Source organism: Leptinotarsa decemlineata, unplaced genomic scaffold (genome assembly GCF_025532065.1).
Source record: "Leptinotarsa decemlineata unplaced genomic scaffold, Ldec_3_MD MMD2_tig00001719_RagTag_RagTag, whole genome shotgun sequence".
Taxonomy (NCBI): Eukaryota; Metazoa; Arthropoda; class Insecta; order Coleoptera; family Chrysomelidae; genus Leptinotarsa; species Leptinotarsa decemlineata.
This window is the reverse complement of record NW_027412569.1, coordinates 2,298,395-2,317,190: the sequence shown is the minus strand read 5'-3', so window position 1 is coordinate 2,317,190 and position 18,796 is coordinate 2,298,395. Positions and strand designations below refer to the sequence as shown.

The window sequence follows — 18,796 nt, the reverse complement described above, 5'->3', positions numbered from 1 at the left end:
TCCACTTTTTATCACATGTGACGATCCAAAAAAGAAGCAGACTTCGAAACGTGACAATTTCTGTCGATCGTTCAAATCGTGGAGCACCTACTTTTCGGTCTTATTGACTTTTCCAATTTGTTTTGAACCATCAATAACCGCATGGGAGCTGACTACCAGTTCTTCCACCATCCCACGCACCGTTTGTGATGAATCAATCTCCACCAGGATCCTCAAATCCTTGTCCTGAATTACTGTAGGTCGGCCACTTCCGGGCTCATCTTAGAGGCTAAATTCTTCGGATCGAAATTTTGCAATGCAACGTCTAACAGTGCGTTCATTAACACTATCACTGCCAAATGTCTGGTTGAATTTTAAACTGTTTCGGCAGTGCTATGGTTCAATTTTAATTCGTAGAGAAAAACTGGCCGATAATGGCTCAACGAAATTATAATAATAATAATATTCTTTATTGTCATAAAATCAACTGAGGACATAATACGTCAGGCGTCAGATTACTATCAGAATAAGTTTGTTGGTCATTTTGAATGTCTATGACTTGGTATCTTCCAGACAAATATGATTTTATAAGGTCGCGTGTATTGCCTCTAATTCTATAATCTTCTAGTTCATCTAGTAAAATAGTATGACTGACCATGTCAATGGCCTTTGATAGATCAAAGTACAAGCTTCCTACCCTATTTTTTTCTTCAATATTATTTTTAATTTCTGTTATCGCATTATGAATTGCAAATTCAGTTGACATCCCTTGTCTAAATCCGTATTGTTGTGGAGCAAGTTTCTTATTTAGATTCAAAAATGTTTGCAATCGCTTGTAGATTACTCCCTCAAAGACCTTTGAAGGCGAAGGTAGAATGGGTGTCGGTCTACTGCATCTACCAGAGGATCACAAATGTATCTCCCAGCTTTGTTTTAAATCAGTGGGGATGGAGTCAAGTCCACTAATAAATTTCGGTTGTAGGTCATTCAAAATATTGTATATTTCTGTATGATTAGTCGGTTCTAAAAATATTGTAGATTTGTTCTTCGCTAACGCATTACTACCTGAGTTCTTACTGCATGTTTTGGTTGTAAAGGGGTTGTTGAACATCGTAGCAACTTTCTTTGGGTTTGATATCATCGTGTTGTTTTCTGTTTTGATTGTGATGCAGCTATTATTCATTAGTTTAGCATCATTTGTATTTTTCAGAATGTTCCACATTGTTTTCGATTTAATCTTGGAATTTGTTATACGATTATCATTTATTGATGAACAGCATCAATTTTCAAGTTACATAATAATATAATAATAATAGCCTTCATTATCCAACAGTTGAAAACCAATTACAGGGTTAACTGAGCAATATAATAAAATTAAAAAAAAACTGTAGCAGAAACTTAAAAAGTCTCCATGAAATACTGAAACGCAGTGTCAACAATATATTCTAGGAAATCAAAATTGATATTACACAAATTTGAAATTAAATTGAAATTATTGCAAATGCTAAAGATATGTGACTTGAGGTACAAATTGATTCTGGCCAGTCGGCTGTGAAAAGTCTTTGTACTTCTAGTTCTAAAATGAGACACGCAGAAATTCATTAAAGATAATACCTCCATAGCATTCACATTGTTGTGCAGTAATTTAGACAAAAAAAAATTCCAGCAAGTATTCTGAGTAATTCAAGACTCTCAATATTTAATGTTATGGTAAGAGATGCATATGGAATACCTCTATCAGGATAGATACCATCAGATTTGAAGTAAATAAACTTTTGAAAACGACGTTGAACTTTTTCAATTAAATGTATTATAGCAATTGTAGAATGGAGACCATAGAACCGAGCCTTATACTAATTTTGACCTTAAGTAGGCTACAGAAAGAGTAGATAGAGCAGATATGTTTGAAAAAGATCTACAATTGCGAACTATGAAGCCATAAACTCTCAATGCTTTACTTACTTTCGATCTAACGTAGTTGAAAAAAGGCAATTTTTTATCAAAATATATACCAAGATCTTTAATTGAGTTACTTCGTGACAGTGAAATGGTATCTACTCGATAATTGTACTCGGTGACTGACATTTTCCTACTATAAGACACTACTTTACATTTGGATGCATTGAGATATAGTTTGTTTACTTCACACCAAGTCTGTATATTTTCTAACTGTCGTCGCAATGTATTTACAGTCTTCGATAGTTTCGACAGGTAAATATATTTTCAAATCATCTGCAAAATTCTCTATAGATTAGTATATTCCACGACACAGTAGAATAAATATTTATTGAGATATGGAGCTAGAGAAACATTTGGAACTACCTTTAAGTCTTTGGAGAGTTTCCAGTTATATTCGTTGCTTGTGTTCTTCACAAACAGGGGAATTTGTCATTCGTTCTTCAATATCCACTCAGTACCAATCAACTCACAGTGGTAATGTATTTAAACTAATTTATTCATGACCTGGCAGACCAACTGATGAGTTGTTTGGTGTAATGAATTATAAAAATAAACCATCTAGGCCTTCCCAAATTCACAGCAACATGGAAGGCAATAACATGACGTTACTTCATTGATCACATTGGCTGTTCAATTGCAATGTTTGTGTTGCATTGTTTAAAAATAGAATGTTTGTTTACTTTTCTTTACATACGATTGCGATAGAAAAATTCGACTCACCTACTTCGATATTGCAGTCAGTCCATCGATTTCTTCTTCAAGCAGACAAACTTTCCTGAGACGACATTATTAACATGCTCACTTTCTTCACACACAAACAAAGAAACACGGCCCACTTTACAAAAGTCCACATCAGCGTCTCACTTTTGTTTTGTTTTTTCGACACTGTCTAGATGGAAACCGAAACTCACGGATTCCTGGGAATTTCACGAAATTCTTCTCTCAGTGACACCAATAACAGCTTTGACCTTAGTTCAAGTTCAGATCCGAGAATGGTCGAATGCCGTACCTACATACTCGTAGAATGTTAATATGGATCAAGTCACCGGAGACCTTGTACACGAACGACACCAGTTTATAAAGCTAAGGAAGAATCTACGTGCGAAAAACTATGCGCCGAGCTCGCAGGTGAAATTTCGCGTTGCAGGACCGGAGAACAAATCGGAGAAAGTCGGTACTTTTGCTCTCTTCGATTGAACTTCTTCGCTAATGACTTGAGAAGCCCGCCATGGCGGAAGAATAAAAGAGTTAAATACCTTTAGAATATGAGCAGCCTTATTATTAACCATTGTTTATTGAGTTATCTGTTCAGAGTAAGGGTTTCTTCATCAACTGTAGAGGGTTATTCAAATTCGGATCGTAATATGCGGATCTCGTAAACAGTAAGAGAGAGAGAGAGAAAGAGAGAGTTGGTTAAATCCTGGCAAAGTTGCGTATTTCAGAATCTCATTGAATGATACAAAAAAATCAAATGTGGCTGATTCCGGAGATATACACCTTTTTGTACGTTAAAGTATAGGCAATTGTATAGACAATTTCATTGAGAAATCAACAGAACAGCATTTTCATTTTGAATCCTAAACTTCATGCCTCTGGAGAAAAGGGTCTCCATCAATCCTTGAGAGTGGTGGAAGAGTGCACGCATGCTATCGGTATGAAATTCGGGATAGACAAATGTGCAATTGTCCATCTCAAAAGAGGACGATGCGGGAACTACGGAGAGGATGTGCAGCTCGTAGATGGAAGCATCCTACACCATCTGGATGCCGGAGACCTCGAGGTGGAACAACGCCACTCAGGATGTAACAACAGTAAAGTAATGTCTCCTCGTCAAGTATCAGCCCAAACTCCGACAGATTTGGTCATCGGAACTGTCGGGAAAGAACAAAGTTGCTGCAACAAGTACCCTTTGGAGTAGTGAAGTGGACTCGGGAGGAGCTGTATCAATTCAACGTAAATACCCGAAACATGATGCACCTCTATAGGAGTTTGCATCCCAAATCATCCGTTCCACGATTGTATTTTCCCCGGCAACAAGGAGACCGTGGACTCTCGAGTTTGAAGTGTCTACATGACAAAATGGTACTGGATGGAGCCTGTAAACTCGCCAGGAGTTCGGATCCCCATCTCTACATGGTCTGCGACCAAAAGAGCAGGAATTGGAGCATTTCTCTGTAGGGCATCTGCAAGAGCAGCTGATGATCTCGGTTTAGTTTTTGACATTGAACATGATGATCACTAATGTGTTACCGAACTGGAACCCGTCCAGCAAAAGTTTTATATAAAAGCCGCACTCCTGTAGCAACACGAGGATAAGCCAACATGGGGTCTCCTTCAATAATATTGAAGACATTGGCTTATCGAAGCTTTTCTCAGTTCGAGTGGGCTGAAAACGGAAACTGAGGGTATCATCATAGCCTGCCAGAATGATGTGTTTCACACCTGAGTCTAGCGCAGTCGCGTGATTGGTATGGAGGTTCCTGACACAAGGTGCAGGGCCTGCCCTTAGGCGCCTGAGACTCTAAGTCACTTCCTGTAAGCATACTATTTATTCATTTATTAATTTACTATATATGACATACACACCATCAGAGCAAGACGATATTTGGCGTGGAATTTCCAGCTACTCGTTATTTCGATTATTGGAGCCTTCTCTACTATCGAATCTCAAGATCATGCCGGCTTTCGGCACTAACACGGAACTCTCAGCCGGACAAATGCAGAGGGTTGTTATTCTTGACTCACTACCCTTACTCAGGGCACATGATTTTCGGATCCAATAATCACTCATCCCACGGTGTGGGGAGTGGTCGTTGGCTGATAATGCTGGCTCGCCCTCTCCCGAATGTATCGGGGCTTCAGGCCTGACCAGCGCAAACTTCGCTTCGAAAAAAAAAATATTCATTTACCATAAAATAAGATTATAATACAATTTTAGAATATCTATCATCCACGGCAAGTAAATGAAAAAAAAACACAAAAAAATTTATGCGTAGAATGGTTTCTAACAAATATATCAAGATTTTCAGGATAAAGTAGTATGTAAAAAGATGCACCTATGTATTAAATAAGTGTCCACGGATATTTATAGAAAAAATATCTTACGTAAAGTAAGAGTAAAATAGAGAAATTGACAAAACTAGATTTACAAATACAGAGATTATATGGAAAATTTAACAATTAAAATTAAAAAAAAAATTAAAGAATACACGAGACTTCAATGTAATCATTCATCAAGTGTAATTGCCAGAAATGTCAATACTATTATTCGTATTTCAGTCAACTTTACTACCAAGAATTCAATTAATCGACAAGTCAATTTGAAGAGTTGAAAAGACCCAATTTTTCAATTGAATTGATATTCCTGCTATTGATGAGAATTTCATTGTATAGCTTTGGTCCAAGATAGGGACAACATCTTTGTCCTGACGCTTTTCCGGCCCGAAGAATAGCAAGAGACCATGTATCATATTGATGATTGATCTGTACAAGTTCACTTTCATTTCGTTCACTTAGATTTCGCAGACAGCCCCGTTTCGAGCCACCTTAGTCTCTTCATTGGAACCAGGCGGAACCATAAAGGCAATGTTAGGCTCAATGAAAATGCCTGAGTAGTAAATTGCATTTATGCGTTATTTATTGGATACTAATTTTCAAGCAGCTCTTACGACTCAACAAAATATTGATTAGCGAGATCCTGATAGTGGTTGACGGGCCAATTGCAATTGTAGAATCTGTAAAACACAGTGACTCGAAGAGTGTGAGATTTTGATAAATTATTCAATCGCTGATGAGTGCGAGTTTGGATCAGCTGAGCTGCCAAGGAAGGGAACAGTTCCCTTCAAACTTGGAGGTGTAACTAAAGATTCCTAAGAACCTGTGGAACAATTTTACAGATTCATTTCTTTGGTCAGAAATTAATACCCTGAGCCCAGAAATAGGGGCCAGGCTTTAGAAAATCAATTAAGGTATACTGATCTTTTTGCACGAAGTTATATAAATATTATTTCTATAATGATTTTATCCTATCTGAACTGTGATATCAAAAACTTCCTTGAAAAACCTGTTCTCTTTGACAATTCTTCCTGTAGTTTTTGAATTCTGCCGTCCTGTGAGATATTTCATCGGACTTACATCAATTCAAAACATACACTAGGAACACAATGGAAGGTTGTTCTTATCAGCTTTTTTGGCTATCGAAGGAATTGATGAATTCAGTACAGGACAGAAAAAATTAAACTCAAATAAAATGTTACTTTTTCAAGTGATGTTCGTTTGATTTTTAGTTTAGTGGCGAGAACAAACTTGGCATTCAACTTATTATAAATGGTTTGGTTATTTTTCCCGAGTAGAAAAGAAATGTAAGCGATTATTCTGTGCTTATTCGATTGGTCAACTAATACAAGAGGTTATCCAAACACTTTGTTTTTGAAGAACGTTTTTTTTTAATTGTTTTATTAACCATTAAACTTTTGTATCCATTTCAAGGTTGCTGTGTCGATTTTTACCTAAACTAATACTTGACAATCACTTGATGAATGGCAACATAGGAATCACTTCATTTTCAAATCTGCTTGATTTGAAATTCATCGCGATTTCTAACGTGAGTATAATCAAGCTGATCATCATCCCAATACCCAAAAACAGGAATGCTGGGTAAAAGTAATCCAATCCAATGTTGAAAGTTACAGTTTTTGATGTGATACATTCAGGTTTCTTGGGATGCCAGAACGAGAGTTCCCTGTATAGAATTCCAAACTCGGCTAGGTGCTGCAGACTGAAAAAAAACATACAAATGAAGTGAAGAAGGTTGTTATTATAAATAAATAATATACTAGCATAAGTATAACCCGTTATATTGGAAAACCTTCTGTGAAATTTCAATTCATAAACCGATTTTTTCAATAGCTCTCAATTGTTAAGTGTTCATTGCAATTCCAGGGATGCTTTGGTACATATTCTTCAATTTTGTATAATGATAAATTCCATTGGATTCAGAGTAATTCCAAAAAGATGTTACGGAAATTTTATAGAAATATACTCAATCATAAAAAATTGTAGGAATTAAACGAACGAAATCCTGTACCAACATATAGTAATGAAAATAATTATTTTCGATGAATGAACGAAATGTATGAACGAAATCTTCAATGAAGCATAAATATTCACTGAAAGTAACGAAATAAGGATTGTTTCCGAGGGCTATAGAATTTGCAAAGGCTGCTTCTCAAAAGCTTGCAACACTGTTCCGAGCCAGAAAACTATACACACCTCAGCAACTTTTGATGCTTTATAAAGCTCAGATCAGACCTTGTTTGGAGTATTCTTCTCATGCGCTTGATATTTCTAAGGCCTTTGACCGTGAATGGCATGATGGTTTGTTGGTAAACTTCGATGCCATGGCTTCTCGGATCATTTTCGTGTATGACTCTTCAGCTTCCTGAAAGAACTTTTCCTGCAAGTGGCCGTCGATGGATATCTCTCATTTCACCATCAACGCTGGTGATCCCCAGGGATCCATTTGTCTTCAACCCTCTTTTCATTCTGTATCAACGACTTATAATTATTGGAAAAAAACAAAAATCAATTATATTGCTTTGCTGACGACAGCACACTTGTCTCGTCATTTCATTTGGATTCCAAGGCATCGGATGCGGATAATGTCTACCGCAGTCGTAGAGGAAACTTCAGGCATAATGACCTGCAGACCACGACCAACAAAGCCGAAAAATAGCTCTGACACAGTTATCTGTGTCATTCCTTTTGGATTCAAGGACATCAACTACGGAGGCACATCTTCACCGGTAGCTGGAGGTTGCATATCTTAGTGAGGATCTAGAAGTAATTTCTGATTGGGGTGGAAGTAACCAGGTTCAATTCAATTACACAAAAACTTAGGCATCGGCTTTCTCCGGAAAGATAAATGTCTCCGTATTCTTATGTATGTATTCTTATCATGTATGGAGCTCCGCCCCTGAGCATACCAAGAAGCTGCTTGATTCCATCCAGAAAAGAGCCATCCGCCTGATTGGAGACGCGAACATCACTTGCAACCTTGATAGTCTGGAACATTGAAGGAAGGTTGGAGATTTGTTTCTCTTTTATAGATATTTTCATGGAAAGTGTTCAAGTGACTTGGCACATTTGATTCCACCAAGAGCGATACATATCAAAAATACGCGACGGACTGTGGCTACTCATCGTTTTGGGATTCAACTCAGTACACCTCGAACGTCACTGTTTAAGAACCCTTTCATCTGGAGAATTGTGTTTTCGCGGAATGAACTTCCTGAGTTTCGTGTTTCCAAATGGATTTAATCTCCAGCGATTCAAATCCAAGGTGAATCGCTACTTTCGCACAGGCACCGCTCTCAGAGCGCCAAAAGGTTTGTTATTGAATATAATTCTTCATTTTTTTCTAAATACTAAAAAGTATTGTTCTTCACATAAAAATAAATATTGTAAATTTCGTCCCGTGGTAAGCTACTAATCGACAGTTCAACAAATGATTGAAATCGGTTGAACGACTGAAATTTTACAGGAGTGTTTTCAAGTGAAAATCCAAACTCGAATCATTTCTGTTGTTCATGTCTTATACCTACGTCCAAAAATTCCTCAAATCATACAATTAATTTCCAATCATTATGAATTATTCGGAACACAGTGAGCCATATTAAATTGGGTTCATCTATAGAAATAGTTACTAATCTGCAGGGTACCCAAAAAAGTGTGACAGAACAAACTTATGTTTTTTAAATAGATATTTTCACTTGATTAGATACATTTCCGATGGAAATAAAGTAGTCGATCCTTCCTGAAAGCTCATAGCGTGGACTATTCCGATAGCTCTATGTATAGGGTGTTGTATTTGAAAAAACTGAGAAAAAAGTGATTCCGAGTTTTGTTTACCCCTGTATATAAAAAGCGCCGTTTGGTCAACTCATGAAGACTAAATGAAGATACACTATTCTCCAGGATATTTGATTGAAAAATGTCCTCATTTCATTCCATTCGATTAAGAAACATTTTCTGATATAAATTTCACTATAAATTCTGAACCAACCGGTATAAACTCAATTTATCTTATAATTTTTGAGAAGCACTCTGCTCGAGAGAGTCAAATGAGTGAAAATATCTGGAGTATTCTATTTGAAAAATCATTAGTTTGATCCGTCACACATTTATTAAACACCCTGTACATCAGTTGTAACTATTCAAACATAGGTTTCATTATTCTCTACAACTTTTTCATAAAACATTTTTTTGTATCTCTAATAGGGAAGCAGCTATCGTCCATTCTCCTGTCGTTGAGACAGTATTATAGTGTTTAAAAAAATATATCGTAAAAATTTATTTGTTCATAGCAAATTGTTTATTGAATAAATAAAGAAAATATGAATTTAAAAGAAGGTTTTCTTTTAAGAAAAAAACTCGTTCCTTAATATTCATATTTAGCAGAAAAAAAATTGTTAATCAACAAATGCGTTTTTGAGCAATAAAAAAATTCTCAAGAAACGATTTTGTTTTAAAAATCATAATATTCATCACTGATAAAAATCCCCACATAAAAATTTCAAATATCTTGTAAACAATAACATTTTTTAAACAAATTGAGCTGAAAATTATGAAAAACCATCATATTTGAATATTGAAAAAAAATGTTCGTTGCTTCAATTGAATTTTTGACTTTTTAATAACAAAGTGTGAAATCAAATTTTTTCAAATTCCAACGGTAATCTTTTTTGAAGGTTCTCAAGAAAAACTCCAAGAAGTGAACAAAATTTGAGGTTTTTGTTCAAAAATTATCAGGGTTTGAACTAAAGTATATCTAATAAAATAATCACGGTAAAAAAATGTTTTGATAAATTTTCGTTTATTCAGTAGCTACAAGATATGTGAATTATTTTTTTTTAATAATGATATTTGATGGGTTAAAATAACTTTTATTTTCAAAGGTCCGTATCGGTCAGCGCGTGCGCTATTTCGCTTTAAAATTAAAATTATAAATATTAGTGATAGATTTCCGGGAGGTAGGACTTTTTTAACAAAATTTCCTCCTCTTTAAGGATCTTTTTTCAAATTTCGGATATCTTGAATATCTCCCGAGATATTTGCAAAAAACGAAACCCCCCCTTTTTTACTAAGTATTTTATAACTTTTGAGATTTTTTCGAATCTCTCTTGAAATTTCTCAAAAAGTTGGTTGGACAAAAGTTCCAATAAATAAACGATCTTGTGACACAAACTATAATAGGATCGTGACAAAGTAGAAGTTGAGTCATACAAAAATGACGCAAAATAATTGATTCACCAAATCGAAATAAAACAAATAGTAATTGATAAATGACTCAGCGAATAATTTTGAAATAGTAATTTTTTCATAGCAACCCGTAATAATCAATTCAATAAAGTTTAGGTTGTTGAGTTTCATCTTCGTGAACAGAATCATTTCTCAAATTGATTTTGTTGATGAAAACTATAGCTGATGAACTCACCATGTATCGAGCATATCACGAAAAGGCGAATGTTTTTGATAATTTGCATGCATGGGCTGCGTTCTGTACATTTGGACCTCCTTCAGTTCACAAATTGATTTGTCAGGGAAAGTATTTTGAATGATGGGATATGCAGTCGCTAGTTCGACATGAAAAGCGTATCCTCCATCTTCAACCAAGACCAAGCCTTTCCTCGGTTCCAAAAAATTCGAGTTATTCTTCTGCCCCAGAATTTTTCTGCTATATAGTTTTTTAGAGGCTTCATCTGTAGTATACTGAAAACGAGAATCTGTTCAAAATTATGTTCCGAATGAGTTTTCCGTAAAACAGCTGTCACCCCTTACGAACATCAGCCCTCAAAATTCAAAACTTGAGGATTAACGAGGTCTTACCTTTCAACGTGCGATTCCGAGCATGTTGAATACATAGATGGATGAATATACCTACATAATTGATACCTGACTACAGTCCCTATTTCAACCCAAGCTACTTTGGTTCTTATAGTTACCAATTTTCTTATTCCTTATATGCTGTTGGCAATACAACTGCCGCAATAGATTTTCAATTATTGGAACACACTTGCAGACCGGTTTCGGTCTGTTTGACCACTCGTCAGTGCAAGGTAGTGTCTATCATCAACATAAAGTCGATGATTTCCGATAATTGAAAATCGAATTCTTTCAGAGTATAATTCCTCGAACTAGGCTGAAGCGGACAACAAACAACAGATTTGGCATCGCCCCATCTGCCTGTGAACGAGGTAACCAACCGCATATCCGAAATTTGCCCAATTCCTTTTGTAAGGAAAAAAACTCCACATATAGTCAGTGAGCATACTTGAAGAAAACAACTACTCCCCTGGCTGATACCACGAAGGGTGTTAGATTATATCGGACAGCTGTCAGTGCAGGATTATTCATTGAAGTTATTCCTGCATTTGGTGTTGACGATACAACTGCCGCAATAGATTTTCAATTATTGGAACACACTTGCAGACCGGTTTCGGGCTGTTAGGCTACTCGTGACGCCCCTCGTGGTATTAGCTAGAGGAGTGGTTGTTTTCTGATAGGTGTTAGGTAGGTGCTTGTGAGATGATCGAAATCATCTCACCAGCAGAGTCCAATATGTAAAATATGGTGACTCAATATCTTCCTCAATTGCAGTTCTATCTGGTGTACCGCAGGGATCTCATTTAGAACCATTACTTTTCAATATATTTGTAAATGACTCTATAGTGAATTTATTCTGTTTGCTCATGATCTGAAGATCATGAGCATATGCAAGTTATTCATGACTCATCTGATACTGAATTATTACACTACGCTTTAACTTACTTTGTACACTGATGTGATATAAACTTATTACAATTGAATATAGACAAATATCATAATTTTTCGAAACAAACATTCTATAAATAGTCTATATAAAATCAACCAATTGAAGCTGGAAACAACAAATACAATCAAAGATTTAGGAATCACTCTTGTACCAAAAAAGTCATTCAAACCGCATATTGCAAATGCTACTTCTAGAGCAATGACAATCAAGGTTTCTCTCTTAGATTTGCAGAGTAATTATCTCCCTCTTCTTTAAAAATTATATATTGTTACTAGATTAATAATCGAATACAACTCCACAATTTGGTGCCCCTCATATAATGCGGATATTATTGATATCCTTGAAAGTATTCAAAACAATGTTCAAGGTACTCTGCATATGAACTGGGATGAAATTTTGATGAATATAACTATGAAATTATTTTGGACATTGTTAACTTGAATACTCTTGCCCATAGAAGATCAGAATCAGATCTTGCACTAATTCAGAGAATAATCAATTCCCGGCATTAATTCAATTCAAGCGTTAATTTCCCGGAACTTTTTGATCTTATAACTTTAAATGTGAATCCGAAGAGAACAAGAAATACAGAAATCTTCAAAGTTCCCTTTCATCATACCAACTATGGCCAGAGTGAGTCTATAGTTAGAATTTTAAGACCTGCAAACACTTACAATGTGGATTAAAAACTTTTCAATTCTTCTTTGGAATATATTTATAAAATTATTACAACGATAAAAATAAAATAAATACAACAATAAAAATTAATTGGCGCTCCGGGGCGACTTCATTGATTCCAGTGGCGCATTTGCTTTTTCAGCTGCAGGAAAACCCGGAAAAACCTGCAGCACCACATAATCTGAAGATCTTGATCTAACAATGTCCTCTCTCTCATAAAACAAAATGTAGGGTGTCTCCAGAGGCTCCAATAAATTCAATGCATCGCCAGAACACTTCGTGACACGACTATCGTCAAACTTAAACCAGTCCGTTTCTTCTTTGACCAAGGCGTAATAATGACCACATTCAACGCCAGAACCACAGTGAACAATGACTGCATGAATATTATTACAGTGGTCTGCTAGGTTGTAATGTTCATCTATTTCGAACCTTCCAAAGAGTTTCTTGCTTCCGTTAGAGGTTGAGTCTTGTTTGAAAATCATCAGTGTTATTATTAGATTGACTGGTGCCTCAGCTATACTTGTTTCCTTATAACAGTCAGTTAGTTTGGCGCATGTTTGACAATACAGTCGATCATCACCTGTTGAAAATTCCATTTTCAGATGATTTAACAATAAGCTTTGCACGGACTGGTAATTAGTCGTATTAGGAAAAGCTAGATGAAGTTCCAGAAATTCTCATAAGTTTTCAGTACTTCTTGAACATTTACCACAAAGTAAACAAGTGAGGATTTTTCCAGCAAAAGATTAACAAACACAAGACGAGATGGGTTGTACGGAATCATTCAGCCCAGAGCGGCTGGGAGTATTGATTTTGCTATTGTTTTGCTCACGAAGAGTATTCAACAAGAACTCCAAGAATTCGGAACAATCCTCTTGTTGTCCTAACGAGTATCTAGTGGACTTCAAAGACTCCAGGAAATCGGTTGGAGGGAAAGATGATACCTTCTTACGAAACTGCAGCTGCATGAACAGTTGTTTGAGTTTGATGAATAAGCAGGAAACATTCCCGTTCTCGTTCATCATTAAAACTTCGTTCTTGAAATTCTTCGTCATGAACAACACTTGTAAAATGCTATTCATGTAACAAGTGTTTCCTAAATTATCCACTCCAATTTTCTTCTCTAGATTTTTAGGACAACTCTCTACGGATTCGTAAGGAAGAACACGTTTCACATTTACTAAAACTGTGAATATATTGTAATTTATAAATGTCCCCACATTCAACTGGAAGTTATAGATTATTGCTACAGTACATATGTCGAATTTGTTGATTATTTTGTAAAAATTAGCATTGCCGTAAAATGACTGAATAATTTCTCCAACAAACAAAGTGGTCGGTCGGTAGCCAAGCGGTTCGTCGTGGGTGCTTTGTTCACTCACTCGAATTGACTGCCGTGTTGGCCGGTGGTTCAAGCCCTAGTCTGAACGACCGATTTTCACTTGCTACCGTCCAACCCGTATTAAGAATCACACTTTGAAAAGTAAGACCTCGTTAATCCTCAGCTCGCACAAGTTTCGACTTCTGAGGGTTGTCGTTCGTAGAGGTGCGACAGTTGATTAACGGAAAAAAGATTTTGAACAGATTTTTTGAAACAAAGTGAATCTCGATTCGTAGGTCCAATGGAAAGCCCTGTATATAAGTGTTTTCTGAACTTCAATACCAGTAAATCAATGTAACCTCATTACATTCATTCTAAGTAGTGGTGAACTTTGTGATTATTTGGAATTTTCAGTAAATCACTTAGTAACTCGAGCAGATTCTCTATTGATTCAGCTTTGTTTTTTTACCATATTTCGAAAGGTTAAACACCCCAGAAACAGTAATGAATATTCGCGAAATATCATAAATAGGCCAAATATCAGCCAACGATGATAGTCAATCTAAACATCGCGTCGTGGAGTAGCTTAATTTGAAATACTTTTCGCATTCGAAAGTCTTGAAATCACCCTTGTGAGTATTAATCATTTGAATTAGCTTTAAATATATCTTAATTTCTAAGGCCCAGATCAACTATATCGCCCTACAAAAATGTACAGAATAACGTATAATTTATTAGGACATCCAAAATACAAATCATGAAATTATAAAACAACAATAAAATTAATTGGCGCTCCGGGGCGACTTTATTATAATTCCAGTGGCGCATTAGCTTTTTCAGCTGTATAATCATTTCATTGTTTTCTTTCCACTCAAAATATAAGAAATAATTTGTCAATAGATAGAATTCAAGCCCAAAAACAACGGACATGTTAATCCCAAAAATGTGTACATTCTTTCATACAAAAGACTTTAATGAATTGAAAATAATATTTATCCTCAGTATTATTAAAAAATACAAATTTTGAAAACCTCCTGAACTTACCAAGAAATAGTCTCTGTTGTACAGGATATCCTCACATCCAACCTTCATGTCAGATTTCAAAATGTCTTCAATGGATTTTATTTGAGTTTCTGGTTTCATCAGAAAATGTGATACAAGACTCGCAGAATAAAACTGGTAAATCATTATCGAGAGAGTGAGCATAGACATTATAATGATGCGGCCAGAATAAGAAGACGGGGTAACTGTCATTCCTGAAAAAATAATAATTTCTTAACTAACCATACTATTTGAACGAAATTCCATTTTATCGAGCGTAATGATATTCATTTCAAAAGTTTTGTTACAACTGAGTCAAGCTGGCGAATCCGGCACTGTATACCCATGAAAGGAGAATGAATAGTGGTCGCGAAGGTTGTTCTAGAGGTTTGAACCCCATTATTTCAAGTACTGGCTGATGAGCGAATTCATCCAGTATCAGAAGATTATTGTATGGGGTCTTCTATTTCATTTCAATTTGAATAATTTGATATCTGTTTAAAATCTGTTTAAAATCTGTTTTTCCGTTAATCAGCTATCGCCCCCATACGAACGACAACTCTCAGAAGTTGGGAAACTTGTGAGAGCTAAGGACTAACGAGGTCTTACCTTTTAACGGATGACTCCTAAGACGGTTGCAGAATCATCCCAGCTTCAACCAGATGAATTATCTCGAGAAAAATATCTGGTCCAGGCAGGAATCGAACCCACGGTCTTCGGATCGTGAGTCGGGCGCACTACCACCGCGGCCAATTCCACAACATATATCATCAAAATTTTTCATTCGTATTGAAAAAACACTTTATTGTGAGATTTTCACTAAACGATTTTATGAAAATGCAACACGTGTTTCGCCATACAATGTCTTCTTCCGGCGTGTCTTTAGTAAAGACACGTGTATTTAGTAAAGACACGCCCGGCGTGTGAAGACACGTGTCTTTAGTAAAGACACGCCTGAAGAAGCCACTGTATGGCGAAACACGTGTTGCGTTTTTGGAAAATTGTTTAGTGAAACTCTCACGAAAAAATGTTTTTTGAATATGTTAGTTATGGATTTTCATCAAGGATCAGCCAATTCCATCATATATTTTTCATTCGTTTGAAAGATCTATTAACACCATTATGTGTGGAATATATCATCATTCACATATCCGCCACGGCTTTTCTAGGTGGAGCGCATCCGAAACGTCTAATTTTCTATGACTCTGGCACATAAATCAGGCTGAACTTGACCGATGGCATGGGTTAAGTTTGTTTCGAGTACCGCTATGGTTAATAACCCATTCGCATACACCTGAAACCTAAACTCCACAAGAAAAAGTCTAACAGGGTCAAATCGCACGATTTTGGTGGCCAGTTCACATCACCTGCACGTGAGAAGACCATGCCCTCTCATATCGCTCCGCAGAATATCCAATGTGGCCTGAGCTGTGTGGCACGTGGCGCTATCCTGTTGAAACCACATGTCGTTGGTATTCAGATCATCCAATTCAGGCCAAAATAGTGATGACCTGGCCATTAGCGTTCCCAACGAAATATGGACAGATGACGCCGCCAGCCCAAAATCCACACCAAACAGTGACTTTTTCGGGATGCATTGGACGCTCTTAGATCTCATGTGGATTAGTATCGTCCCAAATTCGACAATTTTGTTTGTTCACGTAACCATTCATCCAGAAATGGACCTCATCGCTGAAGATGATTTTTTGATGAAAATTAGAGTCAGTTCAATTCATAAGTCAGTTGCTTTTGTATGGATTCAGGACGTAGTCATGACGCAAAATTCGTCAAATTGTAATCTGTGAAAGGTCGAGTTCTTGTGAGCGACGTGAAATCGGATTCTTCCTCGGATTCTCCTGCCCGAACCTAACAGCCATTTTGATAAAACAATTTTATTATTTGAACGTGTTGTTGAATGCTCAATCCGTCCACGGTCATTTTTTAAAACAGACTGAATAAATGACAACTAATTTGACAGATGTAGCTTCACTAAGATGGCCGCTATAAATTGTCAAAGTTCGAAAACGCCTTTTGGAAGACCATATACAGTTGTGAGTAGTGTTTTTGCAGTGCAGTGCTACTGCCAGAAGAAGATTTCATCCAGATCCCCAAAAGATTCAAATAACATGGATGTGACAGGGCAATTGATAATAAAATCGAAATTTGAATAGCGAATAGGAAAACGCCATCTATAAGACCGGCAGACAACTGATTCCTTGAATATCAACATCAAGAGGCTGGTATCTCAATCGCCACAAAAGAAATAACCAAGAAAGGAATTTCTGGCAATGTCTGCACTGACAGCAGACAAGCCCTATTAGTCTTGAACAGACAACGTGTTACCTCAGGGCTAGTACTAGAGTGCCACCAAGATCTACCCAAAGCCTCGGTAGATAATAACATTATCCTGAGGTGAATTAAAGGGCACGATAGGAGTAAAGGTAATCGTATTGACCACTCTTAAGCCAAGGAAGCAGCTGGACTAAGAATTTTAGGACCCAGTGGCACCTACGGCCTGATGACTTCGACAATTGCGGAACTAGTTGAATGTTACACCCATGCTCAATCCTTAAAGAGAGGTGATGGAATCAATGGATGTAATCTTGCCAGGTTCACCTTGGACGACCCTGGGAAGCTGGCGCCGAAGAAATATCTGGCGATGACCAGGAAAAATCTACGCTTAACAGTAGGATTTCTGACTGGCCACTGTCAACTGAGGAAACACCTCCATAATATGGGGCTAGTGGACACACCTCTATGCAGGATGTGTGAACAGGAAGATGAGACTGTCAGGCATATCCTGTGCGAGTGCCCGGAGTTATCGTCAATAAGAGAGTGTGTGTTCGGCGAGTCTTGGCTTACACCTGCCGATATAAAGGAGATGTCTCCCAGTGACCTGTCCACCTGTCCACAGGATGGACGATGACCTAAGAGGACAACTCCTCGGGACGATGTACAATGGGTCACATGTGGCCTAAGTGCTGTGGGCCTACACTCACCCTCCATACTCTACGGATATACAGAGACATCAAAATCGAGAGCCGCTGAGATTCGTCCTCTGTCCTACACTGCAAGGAAACTAGTTGAAAACCACAATGATCCAACACTAGAGAGAACTGTTTCGACCTGCCCTAGGTCTCATTAGTGGATCTAGGCTGAACTGTAAATACATTGCCCTTATTCACTCAAGAAACGTTGTCCTTCAAGGACCCTTGGGTCCCGCAGTTTGTTTGTGATTCAGCTTAGCACCACTGATCAGACCTATGACGAGATGATACAGCGCTGCCTGGTTTTGTATCATAAATTCATCGTGTCTGGGCTCTGGGCTGAAGTATTCACCTCTCAGCTGTGAGCGAGCACTTACATCAGATAAAGTACCAAAAGAGTTGAAGAGCATTTTCACAGGATTTTTGGTAAGTTTTGATACATGAATTCAAGGTTTGTCAATGTCAACCATCAGCTTGTATTGCCAACTTCTTGGCACGAAATGTCGCACTTTGTGTGCGCTGTCAAATGTTACTTTTTTCGATATAATCTGTAACAACTTTTATTCGGGTAGAAACAACACTAGCACTACACCAACAACTGAATTCCCAAGTTTCAATCCATTCAATTCACTCTGAAACTGTAAACATCTAAGTATTATTCAAATCAAACTACTTACTCTACTCATTTTGGCAAGGAGATTACCCTAAATAGCTATGTATGATATGAGTGTTGAAAGTAAGGTTATATTTTGTGACTGGTTTGCGAAACGAGTGTAGCGAGTTGAGCAATTTCACGAATAAAATAAAACTTACTTTTTACATAAATATCATACAAAGTTTTTTGTATAACTGTTTTATTTCCATAATAAAATTGATGAATTCAATATTTCTATAAAAACACATTTTGAAATCTCTTGTCAGCTGACTGATGACTGACTAAATCACATGGTTACCAACAAACAGTATTGTTTACAGCTCACGCGTTTTATTTAAACT

The 18,796-nt window shown here is 36.9% G+C and overlaps 2 protein-coding genes across 4 annotated transcripts in view; both read right to left on the bottom strand.

Annotated features, from left to right (window-relative positions):
- LOC111501879 (dual oxidase maturation factor 1) overlaps positions 1 to 3,013 on the bottom strand; it is a 127,322-nt gene extending 124,309 nt beyond the window's left edge. For 2 of the 3 annotated variants that reach the window (XM_074176300.1, XM_074176303.1), the window contains exon 1: positions 2,659 to 3,013. The gene's annotated coding sequence lies outside the window, so the exon portion shown is untranslated. The remainder of the gene's footprint in view (positions 1 to 2,658) is intronic. The other variant, XM_074176302.1, reaches the window with a different exon arrangement.
- Positions 3,014 to 4,880: 1,867 nt separating this feature from the next.
- LOC111501880 (ionotropic receptor 75a) overlaps positions 4,881 to 18,796 on the bottom strand; it is a 28,229-nt gene continuing 14,313 nt past the window's right edge. Inside the window, exons 6-8 of the mRNA XM_023155796.2 lie at positions 14,817 to 15,028; positions 10,433 to 10,707; positions 4,881 to 6,715 (exon numbers count right to left, since the gene is read on the bottom strand). Of these exons, the coding sequence (XP_023011564.2) occupies positions 6,466 to 6,715; positions 10,433 to 10,707; positions 14,817 to 15,028 (737 nt within the window). The 3' untranslated portion in view covers positions 4,881 to 6,465. The remainder of the gene's footprint in view (positions 6,716 to 10,432; positions 10,708 to 14,816; positions 15,029 to 18,796) is intronic.